We start from the raw sequence: 19262 nt of genomic DNA on the forward strand, positions 1-19262 counted from the left end.
ACCTGATTCATATTTATGATGGCTGCAGTGTCCCGGGGTCATGTGATCCCCTTTTGCAACCTTCTGACAAGCAAAGTCAATGGGGAAGATAGATTCACTTAATAACTGTGTTGCTAACACCTGCAATGATTCACTTAACAGCTATGGCAAGAGAGTTCGTAAAATGGGACAAAACTCACTTAGCAAATGTCTTACCTAGCAACATAAATTTTGGGCTCAACCATAATTTTATAATTTGTACAATTGTAGGTTCTCACAAAAAATTGTAGGTTTTTTGTGTTCATTACATTATGCAAACACAGCCTTGGAGTCCAAAACATTTACAGAATATTTTGTACTGGAAATATTCTGGAATATCCAGTGATACTGGAAATTCTTACCAGAAGGAATATAGTAGGCACTTTTTTCAACTAACCAATTTTATTAGAAGGCATCAAAATTTGGGAGCTGGAAAAGATGGTATTAGACTCTTTCTGATTTGGGTTGGGTTTTTTTTTTGTTTTGTTTTTTTTTTGCAACAGGCTAACACAACAATTCTCCTACAAGAGAATTCTTTAAGAGTAAGAGGACTCTCAAGGATTTAAAGTCACCATGCTTCATTTAGAGCAGGGGTGTTGAACTCAAGGCCCGCGAGCCGAATTTGGCCTGCAGGGTACTTAGATCTGGCTCGCGGGGCCGCCCTGGAAACATCAAAGGACCGGCTCGCAGTATCTCTGCCAGTGAAAACGGAGTTCTGGAGGCCGGATGCGGCCCTTCTGAGCTCCGTTTTGGCTGGCAGAGGGTTGCAGGAGGCCATCGCAGCCAAAAACGGAGTTCAGGAGCCCGTTTTCATTGGCAGAGAGCTCAGGCCCCTGACACAAGTGATGTTGAACTGGCCATTCCCACCCTGGCCACCCCCACCCCCTGAGATCAAACACAACCCTGATGTGGCCCTCAATGAAATTGAGTTTGATATCCCTGATTTAGAGAATTATTTGGTCACAAATACTCACTCATCAATTGCTATTTCAGATGGTATCTCTGACCATAGTCGAGCATATTTCACTGGCGTCACTTGTTCTTGCGGATCTCGGTCAACATGCATGTGCAACATCAGTCGACAAAATGAAGCTCTCAAGTCATAAGGCAAATTCTCATCCGACATGCAGCGAAGAATAAGGTCTACATCCAACTGCCCAGATATTTCATTTATAGCTAAGTACTGGCGATCAAGGCACATCCGAGCAAAAAGATTCAGCTGGTACCTTGTAAAGCAGAAGAAAAATTAGGAAAGCATCATTTTACCGGAGAGACTGAAAAATTGTCATCATCACCGTGGCAGTTCACATTAAAGAAATTATAATCAAATTAATGAAAGATAAAAAATGCCAAGCAGAACAGATCAGTTGTAATGAAGCAAGAGGTCTCACTCTCCATTGCCAAAGGTTTGGGGTACAATTATAGCAGAGTGGGGGCCATCTGGATCTTGGGGGGGAATGAAACCTCATTCTAGAGGACAGGCACTGCTACAGAGAAGGTACACTTAACACATGATAAAATACATATTCTGATGAGAAGAGTGGGAAATACATTTTATGTATAAATTAATCAGATTTTAAAAATAGAGGATAAATTACACTGTAAATTTAGTTAACACATATTCATGCTTCAAGACCTCATTCCCTATTTAATTAAACTCGGAATTCTGCCATGAAACTGGAAACTGGAGCAGCTGACATTGTGTATATGTGTAAACTGGATCATGTACAAAATATATATTGTTAGTGTCCAACATCCAGTTCCAAACTGGTAGACATTCCATGCTTACAGAACATGGAAATCATCAAATTTAAAAGTGAAGCATTCAAATGAGGCTAAAATGATGGCAAGTTCTCACTAAATTAGCTTTTTTTGTGTATATTACATTATACAAATACAGCCTTGAGAGTCCAAACTACTTACAGAATGTTTTGAATAACACTACCACATAGCCAAATATTTTTTAAAAATGTATCAGATTGACCAATGCTATTTACCTCTAAAAAAACAGCCTATAAAGAACAAAATAATAGATCTATATTCTAGAAAATAAAGGATTTTCACAGTGACAGCTGATTTTCTTAATCCTTTTGACTATTTGTAATTCAGAAGCAGTTGTATGAAACCACACTCAGTACATGGTCACTGCATGAAGCAGAATGAATCTATGAATCTGTTGTCAGAGCTCTATGAAATTGTTATCAGACCAAGTTCTTTCCTATATCCAAATATCTATGGAGATTCACAGTCATCCAGGTCATGGTTGTCCCAAAAGTGCTTTTTCAAGTGGCAACTGGACCTTCTTCAGCTCAGAGCTGAAGAAGCTTCTTGGATAAGAAGCGAAACGTCTTTAAAAAAAAATCAGAAAGTCCAGTGGCTCTTAAAAAAGCACCTTTAGTATTATATCCAAATAATTCCAAATTGAAAATGTTTTGATAGCTACCATTTAAAATTAATTATAAATATTAGCGTTCAAGTCATAAGAATAGGCCATTTAATAAAATTACAAACAGCTCTAGTGTACACATTTCAGGTTATGCTGCCAAAGCCAAGGATTACTTGTCATGTTAACCTGTAGTAGCTTAGGACATCTCGGTCTTCCTTCTGTCCTTCTTTGGCATCTTGTGCCAGCTCTCTGATACTCTTACTGCGGACTTCTTTGCTGCTGTCTCGCCAGAATAACCAGACTTCTTCTTCGTCCTCACCAACCTCCAGTGAGTTCTCTCCAGATGATAACTCCTCAAACTCAAAACGAGACAGGACCAGTCTGAAGAATTGTACAAAAATGAAGAACAGTTATTTGTATTTCTACCTTCAGGGATGTATGGGTGGATTTCCATTAGATTTCCAAACCTGAGGTAACATCACATCCTTTCAAAGTACCGTATTTTTCAGAGTATAAGACGCACCTTTCCCCCCCCCCAAAAGGGGGTGAAAATTTAGGTGCATCTTATACACCGAATGTAGCCCTGCCCACCCACTGGCCCCCACCCTTTGGCCTCTGCCCCCCCAGCAGTTACCTCCTTACAGCAAACAGCAAGACAAAACAGCTCCTTTTAACTTCAGCACAGCCTAATTAGCATAACTTGATTGGATCAGCCTCCCGACTCTCAGCTGTCTTGCTCTCAGCTGTTCTGCGCAGGCCTCTGCTGCTTGCTGCAAGGAAGAAAATTGCTGGAGGAGATTTTTTTCTCCCTTGTGCTAATCAAGCTATGCTGAAAATGAAAATGAAAGTAAAGCAGGCTGTTTGCAACGAGGCAAAATTGCCCAGAGGCAGATTTCTTTTTCTTATTTTCCTCACCAAAAAAGGTAGGTGCGTCTTGTAGTCCAGTGTGTCTTATACTCCGAAAAATACAGTAGTCCTCAACTTACCACCATTTATTTAATGACTGTCTGAAGTTACAACGGCACTGGAAAAATGTGATTTACAGCCAATTTTGCACTTACAACTGCAGCATCCCCACAGTTACAGGATCAAAATTCAGGCACCTGACAACCGGTGTGTATTTATGATGGTTGCAGAATTCCAGAGTCGTAGTATGCCCATTTGAAACCTTCCCAGGTTTCAATGATATATATATATCATTTCTTCCAAATTGGTAGTAATTTTATTTGCCATCTTTGCTATAATTGTTTTCTTTCTAAAATGAATAAATCTATTTAAAAATGTCTAAACTTACTTAGTCTCGATAAGTATGTCAGCATTTGCTGGATTTAATACAGCTTTACAAATCAGCTCCTGGGTGACCGGAATAGACTTGTTCATAGACACACAAAGATCAGAAAGATAGTCTAAGAATCTATTCAGAGAAGAAAACAAAGTCTATAAAATGGGCACAATATTTCAGATTATAATATATATTATAAACAACATGATAAAGATTTGCAGAAATATATTTGTGGCTTCATACAGTACTACATAACTAAATTAATTAAATTAACTAAATTAACTAAACATAACAAAAATTGCTAAGATTCTCACAGAATCAAGAAGCATCCATTTTCAAATAGCAGCAGATTCCATTTCAATAAACTATACTAATCCATAATAATGTAAGGTAGAATAGAGCTAAAAAAAAAAGGATCTCCAATAAAATGTGAAATCGCAAGGGTTGTGCTCAAAGAACAGATATTTGGATAACCTGTTCAACATCTTAGGAATTATTAGAAGTCTGGCGATTAGGAGGGATATCACAGTACAGCAGCAGAATAAGACATAAATAAATAGCAAACATATACATAAACTCCAAACTGCTATTAGCCGTATGGCTATCTGAGCCACAATTAAAGTGTTTGTGCATCCTCTATTTTTTTTTTTTAACAGAAAAATTTACCTGGGTTCTCGGTTTTTTCTTACAAGGCTAACAAAGGTATCAATCTCAGCAGCTGTGATGTGTTTCTCCAACAGTTTGCGATTGTTGTGGAGCAAGGCTGTTATAGTGTCTTCGGCTAAGACATCATAGCCAATTTGTTTCTGCATGAAGCCAAACTGCTTGGCTATATATTCCTGGCAAAGTATTAAAGGTGGGGAGGGAGAAAGAAAACAAATGCTAATTCCAATATAATATTTATAGATTTAAAGAAGCTATTTGTTGTTCTTAATCAAAAGCCAGACATATTCCTAAGACTGAACCTGATTTTTGTCCCAATTGCTATTCAAATTAAATCATAGTTTATCCACTTTGCATTAAGCAACTGACAATTATTTTCCATTTAAACAGAAGGTCCAAATATTAGATGATGGAAGTTTGCAAGTTGAAGATCCATTCAGAATGATGGATAAATCTTTGGATTTATTCAATCCAAAATAAAAAAAATAATTAGAATTAATTTTTAGAAATAATTAGAACAATTAGAAAACAGAAAGCAGGTGCAGGTATAGGATGGGATGTATCTGGCATGATGTAGCATTACTTAGTTCTTGTGAAAAAAGGTCCTGTGATTGTAGTTGGACGCAAACAGAAAATAAGCAAGTAACATGACATAGCTGGGAACAGCAGAAGTATAATTTCCAAATCATGGCAGTATCTCTACTCAGAATCTACATGAAGTACTGGATCCAATCCTAGGAATTTAAGAATAGTTCAGAGAAATAACAGGTACATACAAAAGCATTGGGAATAAAAGAGATTGAAGAAGTTAGGAGTATCATATCATCTCAAGAAAGATGCTGAGGGAGGATACCTCAGCATTCTTCATACATGGAAGGATATTACACAGTAAAAGGTCACCATCTTGTTTTCTTTCACTCCAGATTATAAAATGCAAATCATGGTCAAGTTAGCAGAAAGATATGTTGTGATAAGTAAGAACTATTCTTCCTAACAGTAAGAGCATTCTGTGTCACAAACACAGACCAAGAAAGGCACTGGACTCATCTTGGTTAGATGAGTTAAAGAGGAGGCAAGCAATCTCTTAGGGATGCTTTCATTTGGAGTACTGCATAGAGCAGGTGCTTAGACTTAGTGGCTTAGTGACTCGGTGACTATGATTCTTGTGAAAAACACAGAAGTGGCTTGCCATGGCCATCTTCTTTCTCAATCTACTGGTGATTTGGTCCATCGAACCATTTCCGTTAAGTTTATTGTTTTAGATCAGCTAAGGCTAGCTAGGTGCTGAGCCTGGTAAGCTTAAATTCTTTCAAATTTTACTCACTTGATTTTTCCTGTAGTCTTGTTGGGAATGTCTTAACACTCTGTAACAGAGGCGGCAGATATGTCTGAACGGAGCATGGCGTTGATCTCCAAGTTCCTCCAATCTCAGCATCGGCCCATCTCCACAGTCAGTAAATGGTGCTTGCAATAACTTGAAAATCTGGAGCATTATTTGAGGAAGGAAGAAATTACCTTTCCTATCATCACAATCAGAAATGTGTATAAGGTCTTAGCAATTACAGGAGTTGTGTACTCTACCTGCTTTAGAATATTTTGCTCTCTCATTAGTTTTTGCCGTTCTCGGTTTGGCTTTGAGAACATGACTTCGAGTACATCTTGACCAGAATTTGTTCCACCGGTAACAAAATATACCAAATCTTCCAGCAACTTTGTAACAGACCTAGAGATATATTTTTTTTAAAGAAAAATCTAGTTCTTAGTCCGAAATTTAATACCAACATACCCACACAGTAATGCATTCTGTAACTCTGTTCAGTTTAAGAAAACAGGTGCATACTGTTTTAAGAATATTTAATCCAAAACCAGTCACAAAATTTCTTTAAATTCTTAAAAAAACATTTCAGAAGTGTAAATCCAAGATGAATTTAGCAATATTTTCTATTGCCTAAAGTCAGGGGTGAAATGCTCCCAGTTCGGACTGGATCACCTGATCCGGTAGCGATGGCAGCGGGTGGTTTGGAGAACTGGTAGCAAAAATCCCTGCCCCCCCCCATGCCCAGCTGAGCCCTGCGATCATCAGAGGCTTTTTTTTAAACTTTTAAAAGCATTTTTTCTTCGGTTAAAAAAATGCTATTAAAAGTTTTTTAAAAAGCCTCTGATGATCGCGGGGTGCAGCTGGCATTGTCAGAGCCTTTTAAAAGCATTTTTTCTACAACCTCTTCAGCCAAAGAGTTGTAGAAAAAATGCTTTTAAAAGTTAAAAAAAAAAGTTGGCCACGCCCACCCAGTCACATTACCACCACCCCCAGCTATGCCCACAGAACTGGTAGTAACAGATTTTACATTTCACCACTGCCTAAACTAATGTAAGATTTTCAATCTGGTTATGATCTTGACATGCTCTTACAAAATTACTAATACAAACATGGAGATTCTGTAAGACTGAATCATCTGATACAGTTTTAGCCATTTTTAAAGTGCCTATTTTCGTTTCATTTTGAGCTCTGTAACTAGTTCTGGAGGTATTGCAGGTTTCATATTGATGCTGCAAAAATGAATATAAAAACTATATTGCTTGAATGGTAATTCTCTTTTAAAAAAAAACAGATTATGACCCTCTTACCTCCTTTCATTCTGAGTTACTGTTCCTTTCTCCAGTTTGCCAGCAATGGAGCCCAATACTTTGCTTGCATCGTTTGCAAAGTCCAAATCTCGAACTTCGGCAGGAGAAACTGGTACCACGGCAAAAGCTTCTTTGTCCTCTTTTACAGGAGAGGTGCCAATCTTTTTTTTTTTTTTAAAAAAAAGTAATTTTAGTACTTAAGAACAAAAGAAATGGTGGTAAGGAATGCATTAGAGAAATAGTGGTTGACATTTTAATAGGAAACACTGTAGTGCACAATTCATTTTCTTTTTTTTTATAAGATATACATGAAACCCATATCTTAAGTATTTCAATTATTTATTTAGGAGAGTTGTGCCAGTATGCATTACACTAATAAATGCCAGGTTTGTGGAAAAAGAGTTCCCCTCTTTGTCATTAGCAGAAATCGTAACATTACAAAAAATACAAAAATAATAGGTTCAAGGCTGTTACAATAAGGGGGACGTTTGCCAAGTATGTCAGTCCAAAAAGCTAGCAATCAGCACAGGGCCTGTATAATCAGCACAGGATCAGTACAAGTATGATCACTTACACCTTGGTCACCTCCTGATTGAACTGTTACAACAAGCTCTAAATGGAACTACTTTGAAAGCTATCCAGAAGCTTCAATTTATTCTGAATGCAGCACACAGATAGTTATGGTACATCTCATTATGCTCTTGTAATACCTGGTACTGATTCCCAATAGGCTTCCACATGCAATTCAGGGTGCTGATTATTACCTCTAGAGCCTTACGTGGCATAAGACTGGGCTATTTGAGGGATCACATTCTCATAAGAACACATGGGCGCCCTACATACTTCCATGGGGAGAGTATGATCCAGGTTCCTTTTTTAAAATCTTGTCATCTTATGGGACCAAGGAAGTTTGGCCTTTTCTGCAGCTGTACCTGTTCTCTGGAATGCTCTCCCTCCAATGTGTGAGAAACCCCCAACTCTTCTTACCTTTAGGAAATTTCTTAAAACCTGGCTCTTCAGCCAGGCATTGGTGCCAGAGGAGTGGGAGTCCCCTTGCAGTTCTTTAGTTATATGATTTGTCCCAGTAATGAGTGAGGCTGGATAGAAATGCTTTATTTAACTGATTTACTGTATTGTGCTTAATTGTAAATTGTATCTACACTGAACCAGGGGTGAAATCCAGCAGGTTCTGACAGGTTCCGGAGAACCGGTAATGGAAATTTTGAGCAGTTCGGAGAACCGGTAGTGAAATATTTGAGTAGTTTGGAGAACTGGCAAATACCACCTCTGCCTGGACCCAGAGTGGGGTGGGAATGGAGATTTTGCAGTATCCTTCCTCTGCCATGCCCACCAAGCCACACCTACAGAACCGGTAGTAAAAAAAATTGGCTTTCACCACTGCACTGAACCTACACTGAATTATAAACATGCAATACATAAACACTTTCATGTCTTCAATCAGACTTGTATCAATAGCTACATAGGAAGTTCATGTACTTCTCTGGACAACAGTTTTCAAAGTGTTTTGCCACTGCTTTCTTTTTCCCAGGGCTCAGAGAAAGTGACTGGCCCAAACTGGCTCAGTGCCTAAGGCAAGACTAGAACTCATGTTCTCCTGGTTTCTAACCTGATGCCTATGCACTACCCTAAGCTTCTCAATTAAACATTGTTATAACTTTATTAGTAATGTACTAGGTCATATTTGATGGGTCCTTGGTGATCTCTGAGCTTGGTTGTTTTCTTGCAGATATTTCATTACCCAAACTGGGTAACATCATCAAGACTACCACTGATGATGTTATCTAGTTTGGTTGATGAATCATGTGCAAGAAAACGACCAGCTCAGAAAGCATCAATGACCCTTAATTTCAACCCTGAGCTACAAATAGAATAGAATAGAATAACAGAGTTGGAAGGGATCTTGGAAGTCTTCTAGTCCAACCCCCAGCTCAAGCAGGAAACCCTACACCATTTCAGACAAATGGTTGTCCAAACTCTTTTTAAAAAACTTCCAGGATTGGAGAATTCACAACTTCTGGAAGCAAGTTGTTCCACTGGTTAATTGTTCTGTCAGGAAATTACTTCTTAGTTCTAGGTTGCTTCTCTCCTTGATTAGTTTCCATCCATTGCTTCTTGTCCTGCCTTTAGGTGCTTTGGAGAATAGCTTGACTCTCTCTTCTTTGTGACAACCCCTGAGATATTGGAACCCTGCTATCATGTCATCCCTAGTCCTTCTTTTCATTAAACTAGACATACCCAATTCCAACAACCGTTCTTTATATGTTTTAGCCTCCAGTCCCCTAATGATCTCTGTTGCTCTTCTCTGCACTCTTTCTAGACTCTCAACATTTTTTTTACATCGTGGTGACCAAAATTGGATGCAGTATTCCAAGTGTGGCCTTACCAAGGCATTATAAAGTGGTATTAACACTTCACATGATCTTGATTCTATCCTCCTTTATTGGTAGGTCAAACATGTGATAATCTTAGACTTGCTAATTTTGTTCTCTAAACAGTTCCATGAACTGAGTTCCTTGCAGGACTTACTTTAAGCATCACAGGTTTTTCTTCTTCTTTATCAATCGGGATATTTGTGCTGTGAACCCAGGTGTTTGTACATAGATGTCTAAGCCTGACGTAAGAGTTCCTGAAAGGACCAGATACATTTACATTAAAGAGATTCCAGATGCACAAATCTGTAGTAATTTCTGAAGATGTTCGTGAAAAACAAAATAAATAAAATGAACTTTTCAAACAATCAATTTTTATGGCGTGGTAGTGAATGAAGCTGAATTGAAACAACCAGGCATTTTGCATCAAAATACTTCTTTGAAGAGTAAATTTTTTTTAAAAAAAATTAAGTTGGAATATCTGTCCCAGATAATATTGCCAGCGTCGGTCTAAATCTGAAATCGCTGATAAAGTTGTAGATTTAAATTTGCTTCTGGAACATCTTGCTTCTGCTTTTTAAGCATCACTCCACTTTTTAAGGGCCCATTCAAATGCCCAGTTCATACCATGGAATTAATGGATTATGGAAAATGTTTCATTTCTACCTGCTCTGAACACAAAATTTCATAAAACGTCGTTTTAAGCACTAAACTGCTGATTCAAGCATGAAATGAAGTACTTTGAGCTTAGAAAGAGCTGTTTCAAACATTAGCAGTTAGAAACTGTTCAGAATATTCCATTTCATGCCAATGAAATATTGCACTTGAAACAGTTTGAAATAAACTAGTTTAGCATCCCAATTTTTTTTTTAAAAAAATGTTCAGACCTCTCACCCAGATGTCACTTTTTTATTTACTAAGAATCAGACTAGATTCAGAACTTTTAATGTACTTTTGTGACTAAAACTACAGATATTTCTGGTAGGGAAACAATTCCTTAGGAATACCTGGGAACAGAGGAACTTTGCAATGAATTGCTTTGGCCAAACCGCAATTCCTTTTCTGCTGAAGCAACTAAATGGTTTCTCCTTGGATGATGTCAAACACAAAATAGGGTCAGGTCTCTGTTCTTCATCTTTCCCACAGAATTCTGTTATTTAATGTTTACAAAATAGCTTCAAGGTGCATCAGGTAATAGAGAGAGGCGCTCACTGAACATCTTAAACCTTCCCGAAGTTCATGGAATATGGACCAGTAGACAGTCCTATTCAGTGGTAGCCTTCGTGCTTTGGAACACTTTTCCCCTGCAGGTACATTTGACTTTCCTTGCATATTGCAAGGCCTAAGACTATAGGCTCAAGCATTCCTTTGATAATCAGATGTGGCTAATTTGTTATTATTTCATTGTTGTAATATTTGATGTTTCTTGCTGTGCTATATACTAAGCTGGAATGATGTGAAAATGATGAATGATGTGAAAATGTGAAAGTTGGATCATAAGGAAGGCTGAGCACCAAAGAATTGAGGCCTTTGAACTATGGTGCTATAGAAGACTCCTGTGAGTCCCTTGGACTGCAAGGTGATCAAACCAGTCAGTCCTAGAGGAGATCAACCCTGACTGCTCTTTAGAAGGCCAGATCCTGAAGATGAAACTCAAATACTTTGGCCACCTAATGAGAAGGAAGGACTCACTGGAGAAGAGCCTAATGTTGGGAAAGATTGAGGGCAAAAGAGGAAGGGGACGACAGAGAATGATGTGGCTGGATGGAGTCACTGAAGCAGTAGGCATGAGCTTAAATGGAAGGCCTGGAGGAATGTTGTCCATGGGGTCGCGATGGGTCGGACACGACTTTGCAACTAACGACAACAAGCTGGAATGAACAGGGTGATTTACAATCCTTAAAAAAAATAATCATATAAAGAAAAACCTTGAGTTGAAATTTATTCAATCTATTTCTATTAAAATGCTGTTCTCTATGATGATCTGCCTAGGTAAATCATCTCAGTTACAAACACACACATTTCTTTATTATTCTTAGCATCATACCTTGGGACTAAGCTGTCTCCTCCTCGCAGTGTGGTGGGATCAAGCTCAAAGATGGAAGAAATGTCATTTCCTTCAGGCACAGAGACTAAAGAGTATGCCATCTTCTCTGAAGTATTATGGAGTCCCCTTCTGTCTGCATCTTGGTCAGGATCCAGCTGTGTAGAGAATTTCAAATCAGACAAAATTGCAACGATTTTTCAGATAAAACAATGAAGTGCTATGCAGTGCTCTTGGAATTCACACCTCCAATTCAAGTGTAGACATAGAAACCATATCATACTACATATCAAGGAATAATGAATGGAAACTGTACAAGGAGAAATTCAACCTGGAAATAAGGAGAAATTTTCTGACAGTGAGAGCAATCAACCCATGGAAAAGAGGTTGCCTCCAGAAGTTGTGGGAACTCCACTCACTGGAAGCTTTCAAGAAGAGACTGGACTGCCATCTGTCAAAAATAGTGTGGGGTCTGATTGGGGGGGTGGGGTTTGGACTAGATGACCTACAAGGTCCCTTCCAACTCTGTTAATCTGTATCTGTTGTCAACTTTGGAAGCCATATTAGGCCAGAAGCTTCCAAGCTGCCACCTTCTCATGTGTGGGAAAGTAGGAGGGGGGATTTAATTGAGGGTTTGTATTTAGACAAAATAGCATTCTTCCCATCAGTCAAGGTCAGGATGAGTCTGCATCTGGAGAAGGAGTGGTTGGGGTGCTGCCTCATGATGGGACGGATGATGATTGGAGCATGTGATGGAATGATGAGTGAGGGGATGGTTTGGGGGGTTTTGATTTACTGAGAGAAAACCGGAACTCTCAGATTCGGGTCTTCCAAAGATGTGCCAGTATACCTACTCTAATAAATGGAACTTTGAGAAAATGCTTGCCTCAGAATTTTTAATTGGAGCAGAGCTTTTTCTGGAATGCTGACATCTGTATCATTAACTCTCAGGTTTTAATCAATCTTGTACAAAAGCTACCATCAAGCTCAGTTGCTTCTAAATCTTGAATACATTCATATATTGTGCTAAAGCAAAATAGACTTTGGTTCTATTTGACTTCATGGGGTAAATGCCATCAGTGAATAAAGTATGGCTTGTTTTAGAAGAATAAAATAAATTATGCTATTGTTCGCTTACAGACTGTAACTTAGCTTAGCATGATATGGTAATATGTTAATGGATGAATGTAGTTTATGATTAACAAGCTCACTCCTGGCTTCCTTTCTTTTTTCTCCACCCTTAATGACCCTTAAAATCATTAATCAATCTTTATAATTTCAAATCAAAAAGTGCTAAAATGTTAAAGAAACCAAAATCTGACAAAAAGTGTCAAGCTCACGTGTCTGTAAAACTTACTCTGGCTTGTTTATAACATGTAGAACAAACCATAGCTTAATATATGTGTTTATAGCAATTAAGAAATCATCACATGATCTAGACTTCAATTTTAAAACATCTGAAAGCTTTTAAATAATGGTCAAACATTAATAGGTATTAATATTAATTTTATTGGTAAGTATTTATGCGGCATTATTATTATGGATGCAAATTATAAAATAAAACCACAGAATCACATTTTAATTAGCAGAGATTTTTGGGAGAGTAAGAAACAAAGGAAAATATCAAAATTGCATTCTGAAACAATAAAGGTTAGAAAGCTGGATTACAGTACAGCAATAATATAGTAAAAATCAGTTTTTTTCACTTCTGTGATGATATCTGAAGAATGTTCTATTATAGCACATAGACAAAATGAATAAGTACAGGTAGATCCTCCATATGTCATAAGAAGCTATTCCTGAAGTTCTTCATTTTTCATTAAGGAATTGCCTGGGGAAAATGTTAACCTCAACCAACCACATGAATTTTCATGCAATTTAATAGAATTAGTACAAAACATAATGAATGGATTAGATATCTTTCAACTGGAAGCACTTCACCAAAACAAAAGACAGATGCATATATCAGCTGTGCTGGATTTTTCCCAGCATTCCCTTCAAACACAGAGCTTGGTAGAAGATATATGGTTCAAATGAATGACTGAAGTGGAGGGAAGAGGAAAAACAGTCTCCTTTACAAAAAGCAGAATGACATGTTCTTTGGAAAGTCTATTGATCATCCTTTGTAGCCATGAGTTTAAATAAGCAAAATTACTTGAAATACAGGTGTACACTTAGAATTATTTATACATTTGGACACTCCATAGAATAAATAGTACAGAAAGTTGAAAAACATGAAGATGGAAATGGCAAGCCACTTTCATATTGTTGTCAAGATAACTGCACAGATGTGTCTAATGAGAATTGCTCAATTTGAAGGATAACTTTACATTTATCTTACTCTAATTTTGCCCTCTGGTGGAGAAAAGCAAGTAATGAAAAACGGCAGTTTGACAGAAGATATTTCTCCATGATAGGTTTTGCGCAATAAATGACCATTTGTTGATTTGATTTATTGTCCAAGAGTCATTGATTCTTCATTTCAAGGGTACTGAGGTATTTTTCTACATGTAAAATCCCCTTACCATCTAAATTGACTCCTGGTAACTACCCAGAATAATTTTCTTGGGAAAAGGGCAGTTTGCCACTATTTTACAGATGTTTGTTCAATTTAGATTATAATCAACAGCCTAGAGGTTTCCTGGTGATCATCAATCCAAGTATCAATAGTATCATAATATAATATTTTACTGTTTTCTTTGAAAAGCTATAGTTAGATTTGGCTATGTTCTGTCACTATAGCCAAATTAAAATAATATGTGGGCAAATTTGACCATTTTAGCTTCTTCTCTTTGTTCATCTACATTGGTTGCCTATTCGATCTTTTCTGGAGTTACCAAATAGATGACATGACAATAATCAGCAAGCATTCCATTCACTTACCTGGAGCTGCCAATCACATTTCCCATGAACAAAGAGCCCTCCTTATGGTGCTCTAATGTAATACTCTTCCTCTCTGGGGCAGTTTTCATGGGATTGCAAAGTGAAGGAAAACTAACTAAAACAAACCAAACATATAAAGAACCTCTTCCTTGATTTTCCTACTTTCCACTAACTCTTTCTGTATGCTTTGACATTTCCTGATAGCAAAGAATCTGAGATTAGCTGTATATACACAAGGAGAAACCACAAATAGTTTCTATAAAAATCCAGATGATCCTCCTGAATTAATATTGAAATACCATCTTTCTGCTCAATACCAACTGGACATTATTATCTGAAATACAGTAGCTCTTTCATACACACGTACATAGTACCTAAGTTGAGAAATTTATATAGTATTTGGTTTTCAAATGCTTATGCCCCATGGATAATCCTTCTACTTAAAAGAGATAAAATTGGTACTGTGTCTCAATAGTGTGTGCAGATATTTTCTGTGCATCCCATGTGCCCTGTTATCAGAAATAACCAGTTTCATATTCATATTCATATCCTGACCACAAAACTCTTACAAATTCAAGCTCCTAACCATCTCCCACTAGCATATTAAACCAGGGAAATCCAACTTTTGAAGGGCCAATAATAGTTCTTGGAACCTGACTGCCATGTTCAACATCACTTGAAAGAACTGTGTGGTTTCCTCTTGACTTCTCACCTGGTAGAGATTATCAACTAGCATAAAGTGGGCAGGCAAAAAATCCTGCAAAATCAGATCCTAAAAGCAGTATTAAAAATAAGCCAATTTGGAATAGTGAAGGCACCAGCCTAAAAGTCAGGAGCCTATGAATAATAATAATAATAATAATAATAATAATAATAATAATAATAATAATAATAATAATAATAATAACAGCAGCACATTTTAAGAAGATACTCGGTTGATACCTAGGATGCTAGCAGCAACCTGTATCAACCATCAGAGCCAGTCAATGATATTTGTGATACATTTTTAAATGTTCAGTTGACCGAGTTTCATGTTTAATGAATAAAAGAGATAATAATAAATAAATGAACAAACAAATAAACAAATAAAGCAGCACTTTGAATTGAATCTGAAAGCCTACTGCTAGTCAATGCAGTTCCAGCTGAATCACAATTATTCTACTTGCAGAGTGGAGAGCAAGCAATTTTTATCCAAATGTAGATTTCAACTTGCCTTCAATAACAGTCTTTTTCAGAAAGAATTGTGGTTAATCCAAGCATGGGATAAGAGCATGAATTAATGTAGTCAAAAAGTATATTGTCCAGAAAGTATATTGTCTCTTGCTGGGTAAGGGAAACTATATTACCTTATCATGCACACCCTACCCTCTCCCACCAAAAATGTTGCCCTGGCTATCTCTCCATCAACTAAAAACCCTATTATTTAAGAAGATGTAATTTAGAAAACATTGTTTGAGTCAAACCGCAGAAGTTAAATTAGGGTGCCAAGAATAAAAGTAAATTTGCTTACTAAGATGTCTAAAATTATCATTGCCCTGTTTTTTGTTTGTTTGTTTGTTTTGCTTTAATTTATATGCTGCCCTTCTCCGGAGACTCAGGGCGGCTTACAATGCGTTAAGCAATAGCTTTCATACTTTTGTATATTTATACAAAGTCAGCTTATTGCCCCCACAATCTGGGGGGCATTTCACCTACCTTTGAAAGGATGGAAGGCTGAGTCAACCTTGAGCCTGGTGAGATTTGAACTTGCAGTAATTGCAAGCAGCAGATGTTAATAACAGTGCTTTAGTCCACTGTACTACAGGCTCTTTTCAATATTCATTAGTCACAATACTGAATATTGTAACACCATGGTAAATCTTTCCTCTGCAACATTTGCAGCATTGATTTATCCTCCCTGCTTCCCAGTAAATATCATACCAGGAGGAATATTCAAATTTCTGGGCAACCAGTAGGGACTTGCCCCTATTACATCTGTGGCAGTCTCCTTATAGACTCCTATTAGAAACCGAAAAGCCACACAAAGGCCATAATTAGACCAAAATTCAGAGACAGGAGATGGAGCACATAGATTCCATCACCAGCCTCCCTTCCTGTTATCCCAGTAATTTGAACATTGGTCAACACTTTTTAATTAAGGGTTTTCTTCCCTACACTTACTGAAGACTGACATTCCTGGTTATCTTCCATATAGTCAGGATTTATCTGATGGAAAAGATCACAAGCAGGTCAAAAGAAAAGAAAAAGGCCAACTGGACTTCTCCCTTCTCAATATCTAAATACTGTAGTGAAATATATTTGTTGTATAAATATTACACCCTTAGAAAACTCCATGCTACGTAATTCACTCATAAAAATCAAAGCAGACACCCAAAAAGTTTGAAAGGAAAAATCTGAGACATGCAAGATCATTTCAAAAACAGTTATCAGCAAAATTATATGGGATATGTGAATATCTCAATTCATTCATATTGTGGAAAGATACGACCAGTATTTTTTTTTTCAATACTGGTTTCTATTAATAGAAGGTATATCCAAGAATAGTAACAAAAAGTCATTGGCATAGATTTTAGCACATTTTCATAATTTCTTGCAAATAAATGCCAGTGGTATTGACTTGTGATATTTCCAAATAACACATCAGCTTTCTAATCATTTGCAACTCTTGATAGTTACCTGGTAAATGTATCTGTATTTGGAACATAAGAAATCAGGTTGTTAAGGAAAAAAATATTCTAAGAGGATTTCTTGTGATTACATACCTCAGCTGCTAAATAATGTCCAGTAGCAAGATGTTTAAACCGAAAAAGGCTATTCCAATAGCCTGCACCACCACGACAAGGATCATGTTGTACTACCTATAAAGTAATAATAATTCTTGAGAATTGCCTTTCTGAATAGTATTGGTCATTTCTCCTTAAACAGATAGGATTGTCAACAAAATGCCCAAAAATAGTACTTTAGAAAAAGAAAAGGGAATAAACAAACCAAAATCTTATTTAAATTAGCTACAAAACATTCGCTAGAAAATCAAGAGGATAATAGGACTCATCCAAAAATGACTGGTTACTTCAATTTATTTGTAATGTTATATTTCTCTATGAAAATATACGTGAAAAATTAGAAAGTATATTTTCTAAATTAAGAATATTCAATAGTTGTGCACTGTTGCTTTTAGTGAGGAATAGCAAATTGGTGCCCCGTGAATAGTGGAAAACATTACAACTGAAAGACAGCTAGATGCTGGATCCAGATTGCTAAAAATTCTCTCCAGACCAAGGAGAGAATTTGAGATTATCCATATGTACTCTGGAGAGCCGTGGGAATTGAGTGAATAGATGATAAAAACTGACATTTTTGCAGTCTCTTGCAAACAGCTGGGTGTTACGATAGTCCACCAAACTCAGAACTCTTAATGTAGTCTTTTATGGACTCAAGATTCAATTAAACCAAACATTTAATCACTTTGGAGTTTTTATTTTTTTATTGCTTAATAAAGATGGAAACATTCACAAGTCCAAGTTTGGCTGTATTTGCTGGATGAATTCTTCAATCTGTTTAAAAGAAATGTTTACTATCTATGGAGATTCTCAGTCATCCAGGTCATGGTTGTCCAAAAGGTGTTTTCAAGAGGCAACTGGACTTTCTAGTTTTTCTTTGAAGACATTTCACTTCTCATCCAAGAAGCTTCTTCAGCTCTGACTGGATGCAAATGACCAGCTGTCTGCAAGGACTATAAATCCTTCCATTCCGACCATTCAGTCAGAGCTGAAGAAGCTTCTTGGATAGAAGTGAAACATCTTCAAAAAAAACCAAGAAAGTTCAGTTGCCTTTTGAAAAAGCACCTTTGGGACAGAAATGTTTACTGAATGACTCCAGAGATATAATATATATATTGATATGAACGCTCATAATATTCATGGACAGGGGGGGAAATGACCAGCTGTGCTTCCACTTATTTTCTAAATTTGTCCAGGTTCTATATTAGGCATGGGAAAATTATTTTTATAGAGCTTCTTAATATCCCTTTGTATTGTATAACAATACAATCTTTTTCTGGAAAAAGACTAAGATAATACAATGATTTCTCAAAATATGTCTTAATAAAGCATATATCCTTTAAAAGAAAAAAAATAAACTAAAATATATGCAAGCAAATTTTATTAAATCATTTGTCTTGTCAAAGTTTTATACTGGATTGTTAAAGAGGTGTTCCATTCTCTGCACTATTGTTCAGCTTTTTCTAAATATATGCTTGTAGCAGCTGGCGACTATAGTTGCAATCCCATACACTCTTATTTAGAAAGAAGACTATTGGCTTTATGAGACTTTTCAGTAGATAGAGCTACAGATATATAGAATGGCTTTGTTAACTACTGTGTGGTTGATTTGTTTTTAAAGAAAAGAAGAGACTCTGCTAATATTAGATAAGAGTTGCTGTCACATGGAGTAGAAAGAATTCTTATTTGAGCACTATGTTCCCATACAATAAAGAGCATTAAATTAGAAGTAGGCAATCTATGATCCCAAGACCACAAACAGGCTCTGAATTACTTTTCTTTTGCAACTCCTGGGATTCAATTTGTCTGAAACTGGTAACAACTTTTCCTACTAAACAAATAAAAGCCACAGATACAGTGTCCTAAAACTAGATCTACATGTGCGGAATGGTCTCCCCCTTTCTAACAATGTCCCATCATTGCAGCCCTTTCCATTTCCCCTGAACATTTGTATTACCCTAAAATGTTGCTCTGTCTTGCAATAATTGCTGTTCCTAGCGGGTTGCTTTCAAGGACCTCTTAAAGAAAGTGTGTACATAATAAAAAGGCGAATTTCTTTGTAACAAACAATACAGTGATACTAGCTGAAATTACCATTGCTCCATTCATAGAAGATTAATCGTTGTGGTCTTTTCTGTGAAATCTTAAATCAGATAATTGTATGAAAACAAGTATGTTATTTTGTTTTATT

The 19262-nt window shown here is 36.8% G+C and overlaps 1 protein-coding gene across 6 annotated transcripts in view; it reads right to left on the minus strand.

Moving 5' to 3' along the window:
* ITPR1 (inositol 1,4,5-trisphosphate receptor type 1) overlaps positions 1 to 19262 on the minus strand; it is a 256477-nt gene that overhangs the window by 128876 nt on the left and 108339 nt on the right. For all 6 annotated transcript variants that reach the window (XR_015732679.1, XM_087887909.1, XM_087887911.1 and 3 more), the window contains exons 10-19: positions 17054 to 17149; positions 11412 to 11566; positions 9522 to 9621; positions 6975 to 7135; positions 5931 to 6072; positions 5674 to 5832; positions 4353 to 4525; positions 3699 to 3818; positions 2591 to 2785; positions 993 to 1244 (exon numbers count right to left, since the gene is read on the minus strand). Coding sequence is in view for 5 of the 6 variants with exons in the window: in XM_087887909.1 (XP_087744035.1) it covers positions 993 to 1244; positions 2591 to 2785; positions 3699 to 3818; positions 4353 to 4525; positions 5674 to 5832; positions 5931 to 6072; positions 6975 to 7135; positions 9522 to 9621; positions 11412 to 11566; positions 17054 to 17149 (1553 nt within the window). In the remaining variant the exon portion in view is untranslated. The remainder of the gene's footprint in view (positions 1 to 992; positions 1245 to 2590; positions 2786 to 3698; positions 3819 to 4352; positions 4526 to 5673; positions 5833 to 5930; positions 6073 to 6974; positions 7136 to 9521; positions 9622 to 11411; positions 11567 to 17053; positions 17150 to 19262) is intronic.

The sequence above is a fragment of the Pantherophis guttatus genome, chromosome 2 (genome assembly GCF_059756535.1).
Source record: "Pantherophis guttatus breed Tessera chromosome 2, ASM5975653v1, whole genome shotgun sequence".
NCBI lineage: Eukaryota > Metazoa > Chordata > Lepidosauria > Squamata > Colubridae > Pantherophis > Pantherophis guttatus.